The sequence below is a fragment of the Salvelinus alpinus genome, chromosome 32, assembly GCF_045679555.1.
Source record: "Salvelinus alpinus chromosome 32, SLU_Salpinus.1, whole genome shotgun sequence".
NCBI lineage: Eukaryota > Metazoa > Chordata > Actinopteri > Salmoniformes > Salmonidae > Salvelinus > Salvelinus alpinus.
In genome coordinates this window covers 6,510,079-6,531,615 of record NC_092117.1, presented here as the reverse complement: position 1 = coordinate 6,531,615, position 21,537 = coordinate 6,510,079, and the positions used below count along the sequence as shown (strand labels likewise).

At 42.4% G+C, this 21,537-nt stretch overlaps 1 protein-coding gene and 1 pseudogene across 5 annotated transcripts in view; both read left to right on the top strand.

Moving 5' to 3' along the window:
* LOC139562262 (sorbin and SH3 domain-containing protein 1-like) overlaps nucleotides 1-21,537 on the top strand; it is a 70,836-nt gene that overhangs the window by 10,742 nt on the left and 38,557 nt on the right. For 2 of the 5 annotated variants that reach the window (XM_071379795.1, XM_071379791.1), the window contains exons 2-10: nucleotides 10,709-10,751; nucleotides 12,593-12,688; nucleotides 15,323-15,439; nucleotides 16,504-16,613; nucleotides 16,933-17,080; nucleotides 17,337-17,366; nucleotides 17,981-18,135; nucleotides 18,764-18,824; nucleotides 18,995-19,072. In XM_071379795.1, coding sequence (XP_071235896.1) covers nucleotides 12,655-12,688; nucleotides 15,323-15,439; nucleotides 16,504-16,613; nucleotides 16,933-17,080; nucleotides 17,337-17,366; nucleotides 17,981-18,135; nucleotides 18,764-18,824; nucleotides 18,995-19,072 — 733 coding nt within the window. In that variant the 5' untranslated portion in view covers nucleotides 10,709-10,751; nucleotides 12,593-12,654. Of the gene's footprint in view, nucleotides 1-10,708; nucleotides 10,752-12,592; nucleotides 12,689-15,322; nucleotides 15,440-16,503; nucleotides 16,614-16,932; nucleotides 17,081-17,336; nucleotides 17,367-17,962; nucleotides 18,136-18,763; nucleotides 18,825-18,994; nucleotides 19,073-21,537 lie in introns of all 5 variants that reach the window. The other 3 variants (XM_071379792.1, XM_071379793.1, XM_071379794.1) reach the window with 3 other exon arrangements.
* On the top strand, nucleotides 2,621-5,071 carry LOC139562273 (E3 ubiquitin-protein ligase TRIM35-like; annotated as a pseudogene).

The window sequence follows — 21,537 nt, the reverse complement described above, 5'->3', positions numbered from 1 at the left end:
GGTGGCGCGGCGGTCCTTCGTGGCAAATTTTGTCATCTAACTTTGTCATCTGCCATTCTCTGGATATATGGTGCTTTCAAGACAACTGGGAACACAGTGATCTTCAGGTCGGAGCTCTTGTTTTCCAGTCGGAGCTATTTTTTCCCCAGTTGTCTTGAACTCACGGATGTCTGAGATTTCCCAGTTCCGAGTTTTCAGTTGTTTTGAGCGCAGCAGATTCATGCTGGATTGACAGCATGGCCAATGTTGAATTTTTATCGTTTTAAGCTTGGAAAATAGACCATTAAACCCATACTTAGACCACACACTCACTATAGCAGGCTAGGGATTGCTTTGTAATGCCTGCAGTTAGCCACTGATTCCTTCCAAACCACTCATTGTTGAATTTGCCATTTCCAACTAGTTGTGTAATGTTTATGTCCAATGGCCGATGAGCACTGATACATTTTATTTATAATTTATCTTCATTATTTCTTGAAAAGGATTTGCCAGTAGATTGTCGACTTCATTCATGATTATGACTGCTAGCTAAGATTTTGAAAGTATCTTACTGAGAAAACACTGAGTTATGCTGAAACAATTGCATTTTGGTGCTGCCTTACTCAAGCAAGCAAAAAAAAGACCATGTTTGTATGCGGCTTTATTAATTCAATGATTATTTATATTTTTACATTGTTTGGAAACTGATATGTGACACCTATTAATGCCAAATGAACATGCAAAATAGGCACATAAAAAAAATCTCAGTACTTAGTTTTTGGGTCTTGAAGTGATTAAAAACAGGGGGAAAATATATGTAATTTATATTATGTAATTAATACCAATTATGTGTATAGATACCAATCATTAACATCAATCAATATGTAATAATGTACGTAATGTGAAATTTAACTGTTGGAATTTATTTTTCTATTACTATATCACAAATCATATTATTGTTATTCAACTATTTATTTGTTTCTTGTTTTTGATATTGATTAATTTATTAGTACAGTTTTTTTGCTGCCCTGAATGACAGGTTGCCACTGTGTAGAAGGCTAATGCAAGCATTTTAGCCCGGTAGCCTAGGACAACAAAAAATAAAATGCATGTACTGTATGACAGAGTGATAGACCGTTTTGTCAACATGAAAGAGAGGAGGATGGCACTGCCGTTTCTCTACAAGTAGGGTGACATTCTAACCACACCGCCCGCGTCATTGCACCCACACCCGCCAACAAGCGCCTGCGTAGACAGGCGCTAAAATAGAACTTGGTTCTATTTGTGATGCTTGATGCGCTGCAACTCTCGGCTCTCCCATCTCCTCATTGGTTTTTAGGAGCATATACCCACATGGGTGACTGAAAGATGAACTGAGGTCCACACTCCAGTTCAGTAGCTAGCTAAATTGCCACGAATGTTTAATGCTTTTTGACCTGTCCCCAAATTAATATAGTTGGTTCAGAGTTCGTTTTGATATTTCAAACTGTGTGTCCTGATCGTGTCTAGTGTGGATGGACAAAATCAACTTGCGCGCGATCACAGATGCACGCGCACGTCCGGTCTAGTTTTTCTACTTGCATGAACGAACGCACGCACACGCACAAACACACACACAGAAATCAGAACCATGCAGAGCCACATCATATTTAACTTATGTTGATTGGACTTAATAATTTTTGGTATCTTTTAGTTGTCACTATATTAGACTAAGCAGAGGTGATTTGATGATGTTGAAGTTGAAATGGTGCTGGAATAGTGGAGGCAGCTGTCACGTTGTATAAAGGATTGGAGACAGGCGCAGGAATACGTAATAAGGGGGGTTTAATACTCCACCCAAAAATACAACATGTCATGAAAGGCAAAGGTACGAAGCCCAAAACAAACACGTATACAAAAACACAGGGATGTAACCCAAACAAAAGATCAAGGTTAAACCTCTAATAAATACACGGGTCAGGTCTAATTAGCAATGGCCGACCAATCAGCTGCTTGGGGGAATTCAGGAAGCCATCCTGAAACACACACATACATACAAATACACAAACTACAACACAGAAACTGGGGAACGTAACAAAGAACTTGACTGGCCTGCACAGAGGCCTGACCTCAACCCCATCAAACACCTTTGAGATGAATTGGAACGCCGACTACGAGCCAGGCTTAATCGCCCAACATCAGTGCCCAACCTCACTAATGCTCTTGTGTTTGAATGGAAGCAAGTCCCCGCAGCAATTTTCCAACATCTAGTGGAAGGACTTCCCAGAAGAGTGGAGGCTGTTAAAGGAGCAAAGGGGGGGACAAACTCAATATTAACGCCTAAATCTCTTAAAAAGCACTTGAATGCACGCATGTTGTATAAACGACTTCACCAACTGGGAAATACGAGATTCCGAAGAGCATTTGAAGGCAGCATATGACTGCCATTGATGACATGTTTTTAATGATATACGATGATATTGTAGTGGCAACCTTGTGTTGTGTAATTGTAAATTGGAGCTAGAGTTTTGTTAATGTCCTGTATTGAAGAGAGCTTGTTCTACTTCTGCAATTTGATAACACACACACACACACACGTGAGATGTATGCAGACTCCTACTTTGCAGAGAGCTCCACCCATGTATTATCTGTCAACCAGGAAGTAGTAGAGTTCACAACGGAACCACACTGTAGCATGTAGCTATTCAGTAATGCTCGCAACATTCGGTCTAAATGATTTATTTGCCTTATCTATGGATTTATAATTGTTGGAAATAATCAACATTCAAATAACCATTGAAGATGGTTGAAGAAACAGCATAATCTACTATACATTGTGATTTCCAAGTTCTACTGACCTCACTGCTGTAAGTTTTCAAAAGTGAAAGTAAACCTCAATTCCAGAAGCCATCACAGAAGAGAGACGGTGGTGGTGAGAAAATGGCATCTAAACCTTCCCTCCCAGAGGAGGATCTCTGCTGTACTGTGTGCTGTGACATCTTCAGGGATCCGGTTTTCCTGTCATGTACCCATTCTGAAGGAATTCTGGAAACAGAAGGGATCTCGAGAATGTCCAATGTGCCGGAAAAGATTGTCAATGGATAACCCCCCATGTAACCTAGCTTTAAAGAACCTGTGTGATGCCTACTTACAGGAGAAAGGTCAGGGATATTCAACAGGGTCAGAGGTGCATTGCAGTCTGCACAGTGAGAAACTCAAACTGTTCTGTCTGGATGATAAGCAGTCAATTTGTGTAGTGTGCCGGGATTCAAAGAACCATAAAAAGCATGACTGCATCCCCATAGATGAAGCTGCAATGGATCATAGGGAGGAAGTTAAGACTGCACTGAAGCCCCTAAAGGAGATGCTGGAGGTCTTAAATGAAGTTAAACTGACCTGTGATCAAACAGCAGAGCACATTAAGACACAGGCCAAGCACACAGAGAAGCAGATTAAGGAGGAGTTTGGGAAGCTTCACCAGTTTCTACAGGATGAAGAGGAAGCCAGGATTGCTGCACTGAGGAAGGAAGAGAAGCAAAAGAGTCAGACGATGACAGAAAAGATTGAAGAGATGAGCAGGGAGATATCATCACTTTCAGACACAGTCAGAGCCGTAGAGAAAGAGCTGGGAGCCGACGATATCTCATTCCTGCAGAACTTCAAGGCGACAGTCAAAAAAGCAAAGTGCACCCTGTCAAATCCACAGAAGGTTTCAGGATCACTGATCCACGTGGCAAAGTACCTAGGCAACCTGCAGTTCAGAGTCTGGGAGAAGATGCAGGAAATAGTTAAATACACTCCTGTGATTCTGGACCCCAACACGGCCCATCCGCATCTCATCCTGTCCGAGGATCTGATGAGTGTGACATACAGCAAAGACGCACTGCAGCTTCCTGATAACCCAGAGAGGTATGACGACCTCTTTGTGGTCCTAGGCTCTAAGGGCTTTAACTCGGGGACACATAGTTGGGACATTGAGGTTGGAGGAAATAAAGCCTGGGCTCTGGGTGTAGCTTCAGAGTCTGTCCAGAGGAAGCAAACGATTGGCTTTAGACATGGATCCTTTGGTGTGCAGTGTAAAGACGGGGAATATACTACACATTCCTTGTCGGACGAATGTACTCCATGCACTCCCCTCAAAGTGAGAAAGCCCCAGAGAATCCGAATGCAGCTGAACTGGAAAAAGGGAGAGCTTTCGTTTGTTGACCCAGTTGATAACACGGAACTTCACAAATTCACGCATCCTTTCAAAGAGAGAGTTTTTCCGTACATGTCTACTTTACGTTTTAATCCTCTGAGGATCTTGCCAGGGAAGGTCTCTATATCAATTGGTTCCACCTCTGTCTAAACCAGGTGTTAACATGCTGTAAATGAGTCAGTAAAATATCATCTTATTCGGTAATGGACAGCACTTCTAGCGACTTAAGTCTTTATGAATACAGGCCTTGATAGTATAGTTTTCTTCGACATGAGTGTGTGTTTTTTTTAAATTGTGAGTGACATGGGTTCATGGTTTGCCTGTCAAATCATTGAATTTTAAAGGGAAAGAAACAAGTACCATTATCCCATGGGGAAATGTGGGACTTAAGAATGCTATAGAATCCAGAGACCCAATAGCTGAAGAAATACAAACAACATCATGATTTACCTCCCGTAAGGGTGGGGTCCTGCTAGTGTAAATATGTTGCATTACATTTGCCGTTATCGTGGGGATTTACATTGGCTGTGTGTTTTTGTATTTTTTTTGTATTTTTTAAATTCACCTTTATTTAACCAGGTAGGCCAGTTGAGAACAAGTTCTCATTTACAACTGCGACCTGGCCAAGATAAAGCAAAGCAGTGCGACAAAAACAACAGCACAGAGTTATAGGACATACATTGTAGATTTGACATCATGACATTGTGACAGTGTGAGGCATTGTTCAAGCCTCATTGATCTATTCACAGTAATACCTATTTGTATGTTGGTATTAATATATCCTTAATCGTTTTTTATTCATTATTTTCTTCTTATATATACATATATAACAAATCTGTCCACACTTTATTTAGCACCTGATGTTCATGTCCCAATAAACAGTGCCTTCCTAATAAATGTCAAATAATAAACAAAGCTCTGTGTTTTCATTCTCTTGCAAGAGGCAGTAAAGAGGTGGCAATGGTTTTTAAGAGATGAATGTTGATGGGAAATGTCGAGATTAATGAGTGATCAGTGGCAACCCGTCATTCAGGGCAGATGGGGTACAGCTTTTAAGCTGTTTTGCATGTTGTTTTTTTACATTAATACATGTCACATATCAGTTTGCAAACCATGTAGAAAATGCATAAAATAATAATTGCTTTCTTGAGTAAGGCGGCTCCAAAACACAGGTGTTTCAGCCTAGCTCAGTACTTTCTGTGTTGACGGGGTAGCCAGCAGAAAATACGGAGTGTAGGGGTTGGTAATGTTCTCTAGTTGCACCGTGATTGGGTAATGTTCTCTAGTTGTGCCGTGATTGGCTCGGTGTTCTGTCACTCATAGGGACACTACGTCACCGCCAAATCTAAGGGTAGAGCAAAAAGATTCAAGCCCTGACATGGAGTATCATTAGAAGTGCCCATCCAAGAAAGCTTAAGGTCATTGGCCACAGATAAAATTACGTCAAATCACATTATACAGTGCCTTCGGAAAGTATTCAGACCCCTTGACTTTTTCCACATTTTGTTATGTTACAGCCTTATTCTAAAATGGATTAAAAAACTAAAAAATCCTCAGCAATTTGCAAACAATACCCCGTAATGACGAAGCAAAAAAAAAAAAAAAAAATGGTGACAATTTATAGAAATAAAAAACAGAAATACCTTAAGTATTCAGACCCTTTGCTAAGAGACTCGAAATGGAGCTCAAGTGCATCCTGTGTCCATTGATCATCCTTGAGAGATGATTTCTACAATTTTATTGGAGTCCACCTGTGGTAAATTTGGAAAGGCACACTTTTTTATTTATTTAACCTTTATTTAACTAGGCAAGTCAGTTAAGAACAAATTCTTATTTACAGTGACGGCCTACACCGGCCAAACCCTAACCAGGGCGACGCTGGGCCAATTGTGCTCTGCCCTATGGGACTTCCGATCATGGCCGGTTGTGATACAGCCCGGGATCGAACCAGGGTTTGTAGTGACACCTTTAGCACTGTGATACAGTGCCTTAGACCGCTGCGCCACTCGGGAGCCCACCGGGATCCCACATGTCTCTATAAGGTCCCACAGTTGACAGTGCATATCAGAGCAGAAACCAAGCCATGAGGTTGAAGGAATTGTCCGTAGAGCTCCGAGACAGGATTGCGTCGAGGCACAGATCTGGGGAAGGGTACCAAAAAAAATACTGCAGCATTGAAGATCCCCAAGAACACAGTGGCCTCCAAACGACCACCCCTCATCACTGTCAAACGCTCCCTAAAACACTTCAGCAAGCAGGCTTTTCTAATCAACCTGGCCCGGGTATCCTGGAAGGATATTGACCTCATCCCATCAGTAGAGGATGCCTGGTTATTCTTTAAAGGTGCCTTCCTCACCATCTTAAATAAGCATGCCCCGTTCAAAAAATGTAGAACCAGGAACAGATATAGCCCTAGGTTCACTCCAGACCTGACTGCCCTTGACCAGCACAAAAACATCCTGTGGCGTATTGTATTAGCATCAAATAGCCCCCGTGATATGCAACTTTTCAGGGAAGTTAGGAACCAATATACACAAGCAGTTAGGAAAGCTAAGGCTAGCTTTTTCAAACAGAAATTTGCATCCTGTAGCACAAACTTTAAAAAAAGTTCTGGGACACTGTAAAGTCCATGGAGAATAAGAGCACCTCCTCCCAGCTGCCCACTGCACTGAGGCTAGGAAACACTGTCACCGCCGATAAATCCACGATAATTGCGAATTTCAATAAGAATTTTTCCACGGCTGGCCATGCTTTCCACCTGGCTACCCCTACCCCGGTCAACTGCCATGCACCCTCCACAGCAACTCGCCCAAGCCTCCCCCATTTCTTCTTCACCCAAATCCAGATAGCTGATGTTCTGAAAGAGCTGCAAAATCTGGACCCCTACAAATCAGCCGGGCTAGACAATCTGGATCCTCTCTTTCTAAAATTATGTGCCGAAATTGTTGCAACCCCTGTTACTAGCCTGTTCAACCTCTCTTTCGTATCATCTGAGATCTCCAAAGATTGGAAAGCTGCCGCGGTCATCCCCCTCTTCAAAGGGGGAGACACTCTAGACCCAAACTGCTACAGACCTAGATCTATCCTACCCTGCCTTTCTAAGGTCTTCGGAAGCCAAATTAACAAACAGATCACCGACCATTTCCAATCCCACCGTACCTTCTCCGCTATGCAATCTGGCTTCCGAGCTGGTCATGGGTGCACCTCAGCCACGCTCAAGGTCCTAAACGATATCATAACTGCCATCGATAAGAGACAATACTGTGCAGCTGTATTCATCGACCTGGCCAATGCTTTCGACTCGGTCAATCACCACATTCTTATTGGCAGACTCAACAGCCTTGGTTTCTCAAATGACTGTCTCGCCTGGTTCACCAACTACTTCTCTGATAGAGTTCAGTGTGTCAAATCGGAGGGCCTGTTGTCCAGACCTCTGGCAGTCTCTATGGGGGTGCCACAGGGTTCAATTCTCGGTCCGACTCTCTTCTCTTGTTTTTTTTATTGTTTGGTGTTGTGTTGTGTTGTGTAGTGGCTTTTGCTGGCATGCATCAAAAAAAATTTTTTTAAAGTACTTTGCCCCACCAATATTTACATGCTAAAACCGCCACTGTAAGTGATGAATTCCATGTGGTTACAGACCGAATTGAAAGTTACCTCATAGAAATAAATTGAAATTCCTGAACACAGGTTACCTCTGCTAGTTTATTGTCAACATTTCAGTCTGAGACTTTTTTAAAGACCTGAGTGTTGGCAGTGTTCAGCATAATTTATTTTCAGAAGAATTGTCCATGCACTGACGCTGTCATTCATTGTCTGTTGTCAGGTTTCAGCGTCTGTCTCTCTTCCGACCCAACCCCTCCCCATGTTTAACTAATGAATGACCAATGACCAGAGGCCACTGAGAGGCGGGAAACAGTTGCCAGGCAGCCACCTCATAGCCTCATAAGTGTATGACCTACAGCAGCCCTCTCATTAGATATCTGAGAGCAGAGCACTATACAGTATATAATCATCCAAACAGAATGCCAAAATGAATTTGGTTATGAATGTTGGTTTTGAGTTTCTCAATTTCATACAGTATCTGTTTGTTCTTCAGTGTGTGTGTGCCACTGAGCCAAATTGACCTGTATTTGTTAAGGTAAATGAGCTCTAAAATCATCTCAGATTGTCCGGATCAAGAGAATGTGCATTTAGGTAGGGACTTTAGTACTGGAGGTTTACTTGATTATAGTTTATCTCAGTCTCCTGTTTGTCTTGGCCTGAGCACTGCTGGCTGATGAGCCAGACCTGTCCCCCCCACCCTCTCTCTCTGGTCGGACTACTGACGATCTCTGTTCGGAGGCATCTCTCTTCCTAATAAAGACTGAAGCAATCTTTGCACTGATGTGTTTACCTAGTGTACTGTACGGTGTTAGCTGTTACGTCTTCTCTATTGTCAGCAAGGTAGATTTATGATTCAGTGTTTGAAAACACTTAGGGACGGTTTCCTGGATACAGGTTAAGCCTAGTCCTGGATTTAAAACTGCTGTCAATGGAAAATCTCCATTGAAAATTATTTTTAGTCCAGGATTAGGCATCATTTATGTCTGGGATACCGGCCCTGTAAATTGACCATCTGTACTGTATCTTTCAATAGATTGTTTTCCGATTTGATTATAATTTCTTCAGATAGAGGTAGGGCTTCAAAAACAATGCAGTTAACTCTCATTACTCTCCAGAAAATGCTTACGATCTGGTTGTACCCTTGGGTTTTGTCTGGAAACTCACTCAAATCTGTGTGTGTGTGTGTGTGTGTGTATATATATATAGAGAGAGAGAGAGAGAGAGAGAGAGAGAGAGAGAGAGAGAGAGAGAGAGAGAGAGAGAGAGAGAGAGAGAGAGAGAGAGAGAGAGAGAGAGAGAGAGAGAGAGAGAGAGAGAGAGAGAGAGAGAGAGAGAGAGAGAGAGAGAGAGAGAGAGAGAGAGAGAGAGAGAGAGAGAGAGAGAGAGAGAGAGAGAGATGTTTAGAGGTATAGCGAGGGATAGACATCTGAGTCTGTTAACTGAATTCCAATCTTCTCTACAGCCGGGCAATATAAATGGGAGTGTTCTGAGTGTCTCTTAAATCAGTCCTCAGGGCGATATACAATGGAGGACTCCCTGGAAGTGTTTCACTGCCTCTTTTATGTGGCCTTGGTGTTGTTCTGCATGCTCCAATGATGCAGCTAGGATTAGCATACTGTATGTCCTGTTCTCCTTTCTTTCAACCAGTCCTGGAGGACACATTTAGCTGTCGCACAAGGGACTCGTTTGATGTGTTCCCTTGCATTGAGTATCAATAGCAGCACTGTCTACAGTGGTAGTACGCATCACTGTAGTATTGTTTGTGTACTTAATCATACCGCTGCCGACTAATGAGGTGAACCCCCTCTATGTGATGAACACATACCTTCCTTGGCTGCTCATTGTTCTGTGAGAATTGGATATGCAGTTTCACATGTGAAAATCTCACTTTCACATGTGGAATTGCAAGTATATGTATAGCCTAAAAACATGGTTAAAACTATAATATTGATATCATGGATGGTCAGTCCTGGCATCCATAGCGAATCGATGGATTTGAGAGTGGTTGTATCTCCAGCCCCTTCCCTCAGCTTTTTACCGAAACTGTGGCGGGGAACACTTTCTTAATGTTTCAATTAAGGATTCCGGCTTTAAACACCTTTTAATAGAGTCATAGAGTTAATATATGGTGCAATCCTCTCGCGATTGAGTTACTTTTGTGCCATTAATGTCAAGCAAAACTTCTGAAGTCGAGAACAGCATTCTTAGTATTGCAAACAAAAATAATGATATTGAAAGCAAAACATGATACCAAAAGTATTGATAGCATAACAAAATATTTCTAGGAAATATTTTTTTCTTTGTGAAAATAGTTATGATAATGCAGTTTAATACAAATGCTTTCCTCTTTCCTGCAATTTTCCCTATCTTTGGATTCGTTACCCTGGCCTTTGCGTTCTCTGCCTTTTTTTCATTTGCAAGTTTTGGCATATTCCTTCCAGCTGGTTTGCTTCTGAAGCTAAGCAGGGTCTGTCCTGATCGTTCCCGAATGGGAGACCAGACGTAGCTGGAAGTGGTGAAAAAGAAACGTGTCATTTTTTTTTTTACGTGACACGTTAAACGTGTCTGAAAACCACGTGTCTGATTCATGTGAAAATGTTACATTTATATTATATTGTATGCATCAGTACCAGCAGCACATATTGACCTACAGTTCATCATGTTAAAGTGATTAATTCAAATAATTAAATAAGTATGATCACTTTCTCCATCCATGTAGGCCTATACATTGTTTGCAAGTGTTTTTTTCCTTCATCTTCAAATGCATTAATGCTTGTTCCCACCATACCCCCAGCCTATTCCTGCCCATAAATAAACTGCTGCTCAGACTTCCTGCACTCTCACGATGACCCTAAAAGAGCTGACCACTATGCTGTAAATTAATACATTTTTTCTCAAATCTGCTTTGCTTTACAATAACTCTCTCCCTCTGGCTTTCTTTTGTTCCAGGGCTGTCCAACAGAGGGCAGTGTGAGATTTGACCAATCCCAGAGTAAGTTTCATCCACTTCTTTTCCTCAGACTGTATCTCTCATTGTACTGCATAGCTCCGTTCTGCTTCCAGGAAGTGCACTGCAAGGATGAAGGAGGTCGAAATAGCAAGAATCAGGGCTGTCCAGCAGGTCTCCTATATGGAAGCAGTGCAAATGGTTGAAGGAGGGAGTGGAAATGGATGCCCCGCAGCCTGCAGAAACTCTTGTTCATCTGTTAACAGATCCAGAAATACTATAGTGAAGGAGGTAGATTGGGTGCGTTTATTACACAGGTGATACTGCACAGGCCAACAAACAAACAAGAAGTCAAAGACAATGGACATAGTTGTGAATGCAGCCTAAATGTTTTTGGATCTCCAGGCCTTCGTAGCTGAAACATTACAGGGAATATTGTCTGAAGATGTTTTTCCCTTTCAGGCCCCAGAGCCTGTAGGGATCTGAGTAGACATTTGAATCTTACTAAAGGAGTAAAAACATATTATTATTTTTTTTAAATGGGGGGGGGTGAATAATATGAGTATGTTTTTTCACCCTTTCCTTATTTTCCCTTGTTGTTTTCTGCGTTAAAGTTTCCCAGTTTTCACAGCAGACAGTAGGTGGCGGCATGCACCTCTAACATGTGTTTGCGGACCTCCATAATACCATAGAAGAGAAGAATAAGCTCTGCTGTTGCAGAAGGCTCTAGTGATGTTTAGGGTATTTGATTGTTGAGTGTCATTTTTTCATTTAACCTTTATTTAACTAGGCAAGTCGGTTAAGAACAAATTCTTATTTACAATGACAGCCTACCCTGGCCAAACCCTAACGACGCAGGGCCAATTGTGCACCGCCCTATGGAACTCCCAGCCGGTTGTGATACAGCCTGGAATCAAACCAGGGTCTATAGTGACACTTCTAGCAATGAGTTGCAGTGCGTTAGACCGCTGCGCCACTCGGGAGCCCTCAATGATTAAGTTAATTTGTATCATTGCAGCAGCTTACTCATACAAGAAATAGGCCAATCAAATGTTACACCACTCTAACCATACATTCCAGTCAATCAGCTAAGCATTGAGAAACAATCAAAAGCAGTGAACAACAACGAAAGTGCTTATTTATGATGGAGGGCTGACATACAGTAGGCTACATGTTAGCATGGGCCGAGTTTGTGATTGCATCCGTTTGCGGCATTGACAGCTTAGGTGGAGGGGACACAAATACTGTATTCACCCACTACTCATCATCAGAGGGAAAGTTGCATGGCAACATGCAAGATTTCATCACAATTCTGTATGTGATGTAGCTACGTGGTTGATATTCCAGTAAAGTAATCATCGACAGCATCTGTTACTGTACACTTGTAGTTCTGTTCTCTGTCGGGAAAAGGACAGTGGCCTACTGTCTTTTATGTTTCCAAAGGTCATTGTTGCAGCAGTGTGTCCCTATCTGCCACTATCATCTCCTCCCTGCGATCTGTCTTCCAGCTCCACTTTCCTCACTGTGTCAACACTTCTCCTCGCTGCTATCTGTCAACTAACGGGTGTTATTTATTTCATCAGGATGTTGCGTATGTCGTAACATACAATGTTAAGTAGTACAGCATCAGCTAATGTCCCAAAATATGTTGTAATAGAAAAAGACACAGGTGTACTATAGCTCTATTTTGCTGACCATTCCTTGCTGAGGTTCACTTACACCCAGGGGTTCAGTTCAAGTGTTAACAAAAAGACATCCGCTTTGTTTTGCCCCTTGATGCATTGAACTCCCCTCCCTGCCAATGCAACTACCATTGCTAATGTTCACTTTGGAGAATTTGCCCCCAGCTTACACTTGTACACTGTGTCTGTCTGTTGTTTTGGCAGCTCCTCCGGTCCCCTCAGGTCCTCGCTGTGTGTCTGCAGTCAGAATCACCCCTCTGACAAGCATGAAAGGCTCTCCTGATCTGATTCCGTCTGCAGGTGAACACACTCATTAACTCCTCTGCCACCTCCTCCTCTTCTCTCATCTATCTTTCATCAGCCTGAACTCTAGGACACCTTCGACGCACTGGATATGCCGAGGAGGATCACTTGTTAACCATCTGCATCCATGTTAAACAACAATAATAAGCTACTATAGTGTCTCTGCCAGTGTTACAACACAGTTGTACTAATTGGATGTAGTGACTGACTCAAATCAATTTTTGGGGGGGTCACATGCACATGGTTAGCAGATGTTATTGCGAGTGTAGAGAAATGCTTAGGCTTCTAGTTCCAACAGTGCAGTAATATCTAGCAAGTAATATCTAACAATTCCACAACAAGTACCTAATACACACCAATCTAAGTAAAGGAATGGAATAAGAATATATAAATATAAATATATGGATGAGCAATGTCAGCAATGTCAGAGCTGCATAGGCTAAGATGCAACAGATAGAAATGTCCTTGTTTTTGAAAGAAAAGCATGTTTTTTTGTCCATTAAAATAACATCAAATTGATCAGAAACACTGTGTAGACATTGTTTTTTTTTTTTTTTTTTTTTTTTTTTTTTTTTTTAATTTATCCCCTTTTCTCCCCAATTTTTCGTGGTATCCAATCGCTAGTAATTACTATCTTGTCTCATCGCTACAACTCCCGTACGGGCTCGGGAGAGACGAAGGTCGAAAGTCATGCGTCCTCCGAAGCACAACCCAACCAGCCGCACTGCTTCTTAACACAGCGCGCCTCCAACCCGGAAGCCAGCCGCACCAATGTGTCGGAGGAAACACCGTGCACCCGCCCCCCTCAGTTAGCGCGCACTGCGCCCGGCCCGCCACAGGAGTCGCTGGAGCGCGATGAGACAAGGATATCCCTACCGGCCAAACCCTCCCTAACCCGGACGACGCTAAGCCAATTGTGCGTCGCCCCACGGACCTCCCGGTCGCGGCCGGCTGCGACAGAGCCTGGGCGCGAACCCAGACTCTGGTGGCGCAGCATAGCACTGCGATGCAGTGCCCTAGACCACTGCGCCACCCGGGAGGCCGTGTAGACATTGTTAATGTTGTAAATGACTATTGTAGCTGGAAACGGCAGATTTTTAATGGAATGTCTGCATAGGCGTGCAGAGGCCCATTATCAGCAACCATCACTCCCGTGTTCCAATGGCACGTTGTGTTAGCTAATCCAAGTGTATCATTTTAAAAAGGCTAAATGATCATTAGAAAACCCTTTTGCAATTATGTTAGCACAGCTGAAAACTAGAAGGCTAGCATCCCGGAGTCGCCTCCTCACCGTTGACGTTGAGACTGATGTTTTGCGTGTACTATTTAATGAAGCTGCCAGTTGAAGACTTGTGAAGTGTCTGTTTCTCAAACTAGACACTCTAATGTACTTGTCCTCTTGCTCAGTTGTGCACCGGGGCCTCCCACTCCTCTTTCTATTCTGGTTAGAGACAGTTTGCGCAGGGTTTTCTAATGATCATTTAGCCTTTTAAGATGATACATTTGGATTAGCTAACACAACATGCCATTGGAACACAGAAGTGATGGTTGCTGATAATGGGCCTCTGTACGCCTATGTAGATATTCCATAAAAAATCAGCCGTTGCCAGCTACAATTGTCATTTACAACATTAACAATGTCTACACTGTATTTCTGATCAATTTGATGTTATTTTAATGGACAAAAAAATAGCTTTCTTTTCTCCAAAAACAAAGACATTTCTAAGTGACCCCAACATGTTGAACGGTAGTGTACATATGAGATGAGTAATGCAAGATATGTAAACATGATTAAAGTGCCATTATTAAAGTGACTAGTGTTCCATTTATTAAAGTGGCCAATGATTTCAGGTCTGTATGTAGGCAGCAGCCTCTCTGTGCTAGTGATGCCTTTTTAACAGTCTGATGGCCTTGAGATAGAAGCTGTTTTTCAGTCTCTTCGTCCCAGCTTTGATGCACCTGTACTGACCTCGCCTTCTGGATGGTAGCGGGGTGAACAGGCAGTGGCTCGGGTGGTTATCGTCCTTGATACTCTTTTTGCCCTTCCTGTGACATCAGGTGCTGTAGGTGTCCTGGAGGGCAGATAGTTTGCCCCCGGTGATACGTTGTGCAGACCGCACCACCCTCTGGAGGACCCTGCGGTTGTGGGCGGTGCAGTTGCCGTACCAGGCGGAGATACAGCTCGACAGGATGCTCTCAATTGTGCATCTGTAGACATTTGTGAGGGTTTTAGGTGACAAGCCAAATGTCTTCAGCCTCCTGAGGTTGAAGAGGCACTGTTGCGCCTTCTTCACCACACTGTCTGTGTGTGTGGACCATTTCAGTTTGTCTAATGGTGTTAGCGCGTAATTAATTATATGGATGAGGGGAGTATTAAAGCGCTGGCCTGGATTTGACATTTACATTCTATTTTTATAATTTGGGGCGTGAAGTAACATGGATTCCCTCAGGACCTGAGGCAATAGAACTGTGTCTCATGGTGATTACTGAAGCTCACTCTGAGAATAGAGTCAAACAATGCGTGTCTGTGAGGATGTTTCACACATCTTTTTGCCTCAATGAGTGACTGTGAAGATCCAATGAAAGTCTGGTGCTAACATCATTGTGTGTACCTGTCCTATCTATCTATAGAGCTGGACCCTACAAGGGTGTGTAAAGGGAAGGGGGTCGTGACTCTGAGGGCCACTCTGGTCCACATAGACGACGAGGACTGCGTCAGTGAAGAATCAAACGTTGACACGGCACCAAGTAAGTCAAAGAGAACGCTGAAGCTGCTCTCTAAACTCGTAGATGTTACAGCGCATGTACATATGTACAGTATATCTAATATCTCTGGTATTGTGTGGAGTTCTCCTTCGACTACAGAGTCGAGGGAAACGCCAGCATAGCTCGGTGAAAGGGACAAGTTGGAGGCCAGATGTATAGCTGGAGTAATATAGCTGATGAGGCAAACTGGAAGGAAATGTTCCCGTTAACAAAATAGCACATTGTAATATCTTGATTATGTCATAGTATGACTCACTAGCAATAATGACTATTTTGTCATTTGTTTTGCTATCTTGATGCATATGGAGGGAAATTCCCTGTTTTGCCAAGCTTTTCTGTTCACAGAAGTCTTAACATTCTTGAGATACTGTACTTCAAGTACAGCTGGACTCACTTATGCACATATTTCTGTTGTTTTGATATTAAAGTGAGATAACTTGTCACATTTGAAAGTGTATTTATATTTGGTTGCCCAGCACAACAGAGAATCGTTGACAATGATTGCTCATATTTTCCAGTGTTTTGTCAAAAAAAACTTTACTTCGGACCTGCCCACACTGCACTTTGGAAACAGGGCCTTAATTGTGGACTTGTTTGTTGAATTCAGCACGTTACAACTGGGCTTTAAACTGGCCAAGGCTTTTGGGGAGATGCTTTAATTGTTGTTGAGACTGAATATAAAGGCCATTGGAACAATCAGCCTTTACAGACCACTGAATAGGCGCCTTGTTCTGATGACAAAGTTCACAGATTGTGGGAGAATCATTGGGTTTCTTTCTCCATGGAGATATTAGCATCTCTGTCCGGGAAAAGCGCTATAGGAAGCGTTTGGTCACCGCAGGATCAGCGGGAGATTTATTTAATTGAGGATTAATCGTTTCCTGTTTGTTGTTTGGTGTTAATCTCTGAAACGTGTTAATTGCCAAGAGACAAAGATTGCCAAGAGTACAGTGGTTTGTTTGTGTATCTTTCAGTATTGTTAGGTTTCTGGTCGTCTTGCACGGTTATTCGCTGGCCAAACTGAGATTGTTTTGGGATCATTTCAGGTGGTTGGATTGGCCAGATCAATGGAGACAGCTCTCAAACGGGATTGGCTGATGGACGCTTCCACGACATCACAGCTGATTTACCTACAGTCAACAGAACTCAAGCCCAGGTGCGTTATCATCTAAGATTTGTGTTAATTCCCTCTATTTTGGGCATTTATGGGATAATACATTTGATAATTGCATGCTTGTTTTAATGTGAATAAAATCACATTTCAGCGTGATATAAATAGCCGTATTTGGTGTTTCTTTGCTGTTTATCATGTGTCAATTGAAGTTATTGCCTAAAAGCTGTGTTTTTCTTAGCTAACCAGAATATGTTCCTGCTCAACTACTCTCAACAACTCCAGTTTATTATTATTATTATCAAAAACGTGTATATAAGAAAGGAACAAGCATCGCTCACAAGTGTTCTTCACTCATTACCAGGGAAGTTCACCTGTGAAGACAGAAGAACCCCAGATTCCTGCCTCGTTTGACATTCAGAACTATATTTTGTCCACAAAGGCCACCTCTGCCTACCCATCCACCACTAACAGTGTCAACCCAAACATAGTTCTGCTACAACACAACAGAGGTAAGGACCCCTGATTCTGGGTAGTTCTGTATGTGGGTTACGGATGAAATTGCCATGAAATCTGTTGAGTGTGGACTAAATTCTGAATGTAGGTGCCTGGAATAGAGAGTCAAGTGAGACTGGCAGGAAGGCTGATTGGTCTTTTACTGTATGTTTCCCAACATGGATTGACCAGCTCAAAGCAGCTCAGACTTGACCCCTTTGATTAGCATTGTTACATTGTCCTTTGTCCATCTCGGTCCTCTCCTCACAACAGAGCAACAAAAGCAGCTTTCTAATATGGAAGGTATGCACTGGAGCGTCTTGTGTCTTGTCCACTGCTTCCTCTTCTCGATCTTAGTTCCTGCTGGCTGGCTTTAGTTTCATTACCTGATAATATGGTCGATTTTAGCTCGTTTGTTGGTTCAAAATCGCCCCTACCTGTTTCAGTCCATCTTCTTCCGTGTAGTCTCGAATGAGCAGGATCCATCTACTACCTTCACCCCTTGCTGCCTGAACAGTGCCTAAATATGTTTGCTGTCAGCCTCATGTCGGCCCAATGTGACGCATTTTCATGCTCCTGCTCTGAGATATTGGATCATTTTTCATACTTACATAAGAAGAGTACTTCATAACAATACCAAGCTATCTTATAAATTGCTGCACTTATTATATTTTTTTGGGGGGGGTTACATTTTTCATTGTAAAGCATTTTGTAATTCGTTATCTCAATTGCTGTGTGTATTTTCGTGTCATCTGTTCATAATCATGTTTTACCATTGAAATGACTGTTTATCGTTTGCATAGTATGCTTGTGGATCGTATGGGGTATGTAGAGCTATTTGCCAGGGCAGATTTTGACTGGTAGGACCCACTGTAGCACTTCTCTTCCCTTTGACACAGCAATGTTGGCTTTTTCAGACCCCACCCCAGAGAGGGACAAATCGCCTGATCCGGGACCTGTAGTTGGAACAGAGAGAGAACTAAGGCAACACCCAGATATGGACGGCAAGAGGATGAGGTACTCTCAATCCCGTGTCTTGGTCCCACTGAACCAGCCCATCGTGCCAGTACGGGTAAGAAAACAATATGAAGTTACTGTATAAAGAGAGGACAGTAGCATGCCTGGTCCCAGATCTGTTTGAGCTGTATAGCCAACTCCTATGGTCGTATACAGCACAAACAGATCTGGAATCAGGCTAAGAAGACACACCTATGAGTGTACAGTCCAGATGTTATGAGTTGTGTGTAAAGTGTAAGTCCCTTTTTTTTCTTGTGCCTTTTAAAAATAATCTGTAGCCTTTTAATTTTTAAAAAATGTAACCTTTATTTAACTAGGCAAGTCAGGTAAGAACAAATTCTTATTTACAATAACGGCCTATCCCGGCCAAACCCTAACCCGGATGATGCTGGGCCAATTGTGCAGCGCCCTATGGGACTCCCAATCACGGCCGGTTGTGATACAGCCTGAAATCAAACCAGGGTCTGTAGTGACGCCTCCAGCACTGAACTGCAGTGCCTTAGACCGCTGCGCCACTCGGAAGCCCCCTTCACAGGGCATTTTTCATTTAATGCTTAGGTAGGGAGTACAGTGGTGAAAAAACGATATGCCTCACTGCCAAATGCCAATCCATTTATATATTTTTGTCAGGACCCCTGTTTGTTTTTAAATATGATAAATAACATGAATATGTTTTTTTCCAGAACACAGATAAGTCCAAGGACTGGTACAAGAACATGTTTAAACAGATACACAGAATTCCAGGTAAGGGGATCATAACAAAAATCGGACTCCCTGTTCTCATGTGTGTGTTTTGATTTGATGTAGACCCCACATGTCTGTTGTTTCCGTCAAGCCCGTTGTCTTTGTGAGTCTGCGAGTGTGTTCGTTGTTGTCACGTTGTGTGTGTTTTTTGTCTCCGTCGCCTCGCTCAGAACCTGTTGAGGAAAACCCATATCGCCCCACCTACATATTCCCTGAATCCTATGATCCTAGGCAGATGAAAACAACAGGTACCCGATAGCAATCATGGCTCCACTTCCTGACTTTACTAATCATGTATAATCCCTTCATTATAATGCCCTTCTGACTGTGTTGACTCTCCTTTTGTTTGATAGACTTGAAAACGGGTCAGTAATTGGACCACTGGTTTGCTCAGTAAAACTAAGAGTGAGATTAATACAAGACTACGCCATGAATACACTTGAACTAATGTTTAACATGAATACCGTTTTGCACGACCTAATTCACGGACCATATATTGTAAGCTCTGCTCATCTTTTAATATGAATATATTCATGAACAGACATTTCATCAGCGATCAAAAGACGCAGTACTGGAGATAGATTGGGAACGTTTGAGACACTAGATCAGGGATGGGCAACTGGCAGCCCTTTTTGTAGGCCCGTGGATCAATTTAAAATGGAACTCAATCAGGGTCCCGACTTACTGTTGAGAGTTAGAATCGTAGAATACGCAAGGTGCAATTTCAAAATCTGGTTGTGCATCAGCAGTTGTTCTCGTGGTTTGTTAGTCAATGACAGACGTTCGATAAGCCCATGCCAGCGATTGTTTTATGTATTGGTAAGCTAGTCTTTAGTCTAGCCAGCTTTCTAAACTTGTAGTAATCATGGTCAAATTATGGACCGGGGGGGGGGGGCATTGGTTTGTATGTCACTTTCACTCAGATATCATATTAACATGTTATAAGTCAAGGCAAAATGTGTAGAATTGAAGGAAATTAGCTGTCAAAACTGCAATTTTTCTCTCTGCCCCATGGAAAAATCTGTAGAATCGCAAAATTGCTAAATCTTCTCTAAGCCCCATTGCAAAATGTGTAGAATTGCAGGAAAGCAATTCTAAAACGTCATATTTTTCTCTCCACTGTTAAGAGGAGAGAAAAACCAAAATGTGCTTAGGGCCCCCAAAAGCCTAAGGCAGGCTCTGACTGCATGTGTAGGTAAGGATGTGGGTACGCAGAACCGCGAGCCACTGCGGCCCCTCATGATGAGTTCAGATTTTATGTGGCCCCTACCCCCAATAAAGTTTCCCATCCCTGCACTAGATGGTGCTCAAGTGCTATGTATTACAACAACCAAGCATGACAGAGAGGCTCTGTATGTACTATCCAGGCGGTAGTAGATCACACTGTCTGTGTTCCATGTACAGTATATCAGCATTTTTACACTACACTAAGTTGTAAACCGGTCTAGTTGGTGCAAAGCCCTCTATTTGTGTGTGCATGTGTATTCACTTATTCTGTATTGACCCACTGAAATAATAGTTATTAACCTGTTTGTACTATCTAACAGTTGACAGTTGTTTTTAAATCATGAATGCCAAGCATGTCTAATGTAGGCCTACATCACCTTGCATGCAGTTTTGTACAGTATACACTGAGCATACAAAACATTAGGAACGGCTAATGTTCATAGATCAGTCCATGGTCAGTCCATGGTCAGTCCATGACATAGACTGACCAGTTGAAAGCTATGATGCCTTATTGTTGTCGCTTGTTAAATCCACATCAATCAGTGTCGATGAAGTGGAGACATGGATTGTGTACATTTGCCATTCCGTGGGTGAATGGGTAAGACAAAAAAAATGTAATTGCCTTTGAACGAGGTATGGAAGTAGGTGCTAGGTGCACCGGTTTGTGTCAAGAACCGCAACGCTGCTGGGTTTTTCATGCTCAACAGTTTCCCATGTGTATCAAGAATGGTCCACCACCCAAAGGACATTCAGCTAACTTGACACAACTGTGGGAAGCGTTGGAGTCAACATAGGCCGGCATCCCAACTCAGTATTAGGAAAGTGTTCCTAATGTTTGGTGTACTCAGTGTATATGCTCTGTACAGATCTACTTATTTTCCCTTTGTTTCTGCTCATGTCTGCTTCCAAGCAACCTGATGTCTGGTTATTTACTGAGTCAATCAATTTATCAATCGAATAATTGATCAAAGAAAGTGTGTACGAAAATTGGACGCTATTCCAAGATTTCCAAGAACAGCATTACTTATTCATGATGATATGTCAATGCGTCTTCCAAAGTGCTTTGTCTGACAGCCTCTGAAAAGCACTCTGTTTACAGTGTGTTTGAAGAAGTGTAATAGCTGACCTGATGGAGTTAAGGGCATACTGTACTGTGCACTAACAGAGGAGGAAGAGACGCGTACTGTGCCCTTTGAAGAGCTGTACCCGTCCTTACAGCCTTATATTTGGATGTATTACATACGGCTCTGGCTGTAACATGCGTTACAGCAGAAATGTATGGAATACATACAGTTGAAGTCGGAAGTTTACATACACTTAGGTTTGAGTGATTAAAACTCGTTTGACAACCACTCCACAAATTTCTTGTCAACAAACTATAGTATGTCAGCATAATGTATTTCAATTAACAATGAATATTGATTTTCAGGTATCGTGATTAGATGTTTTTAAAAACTATACCCCCACCCACCCCCGGAAAGCTATT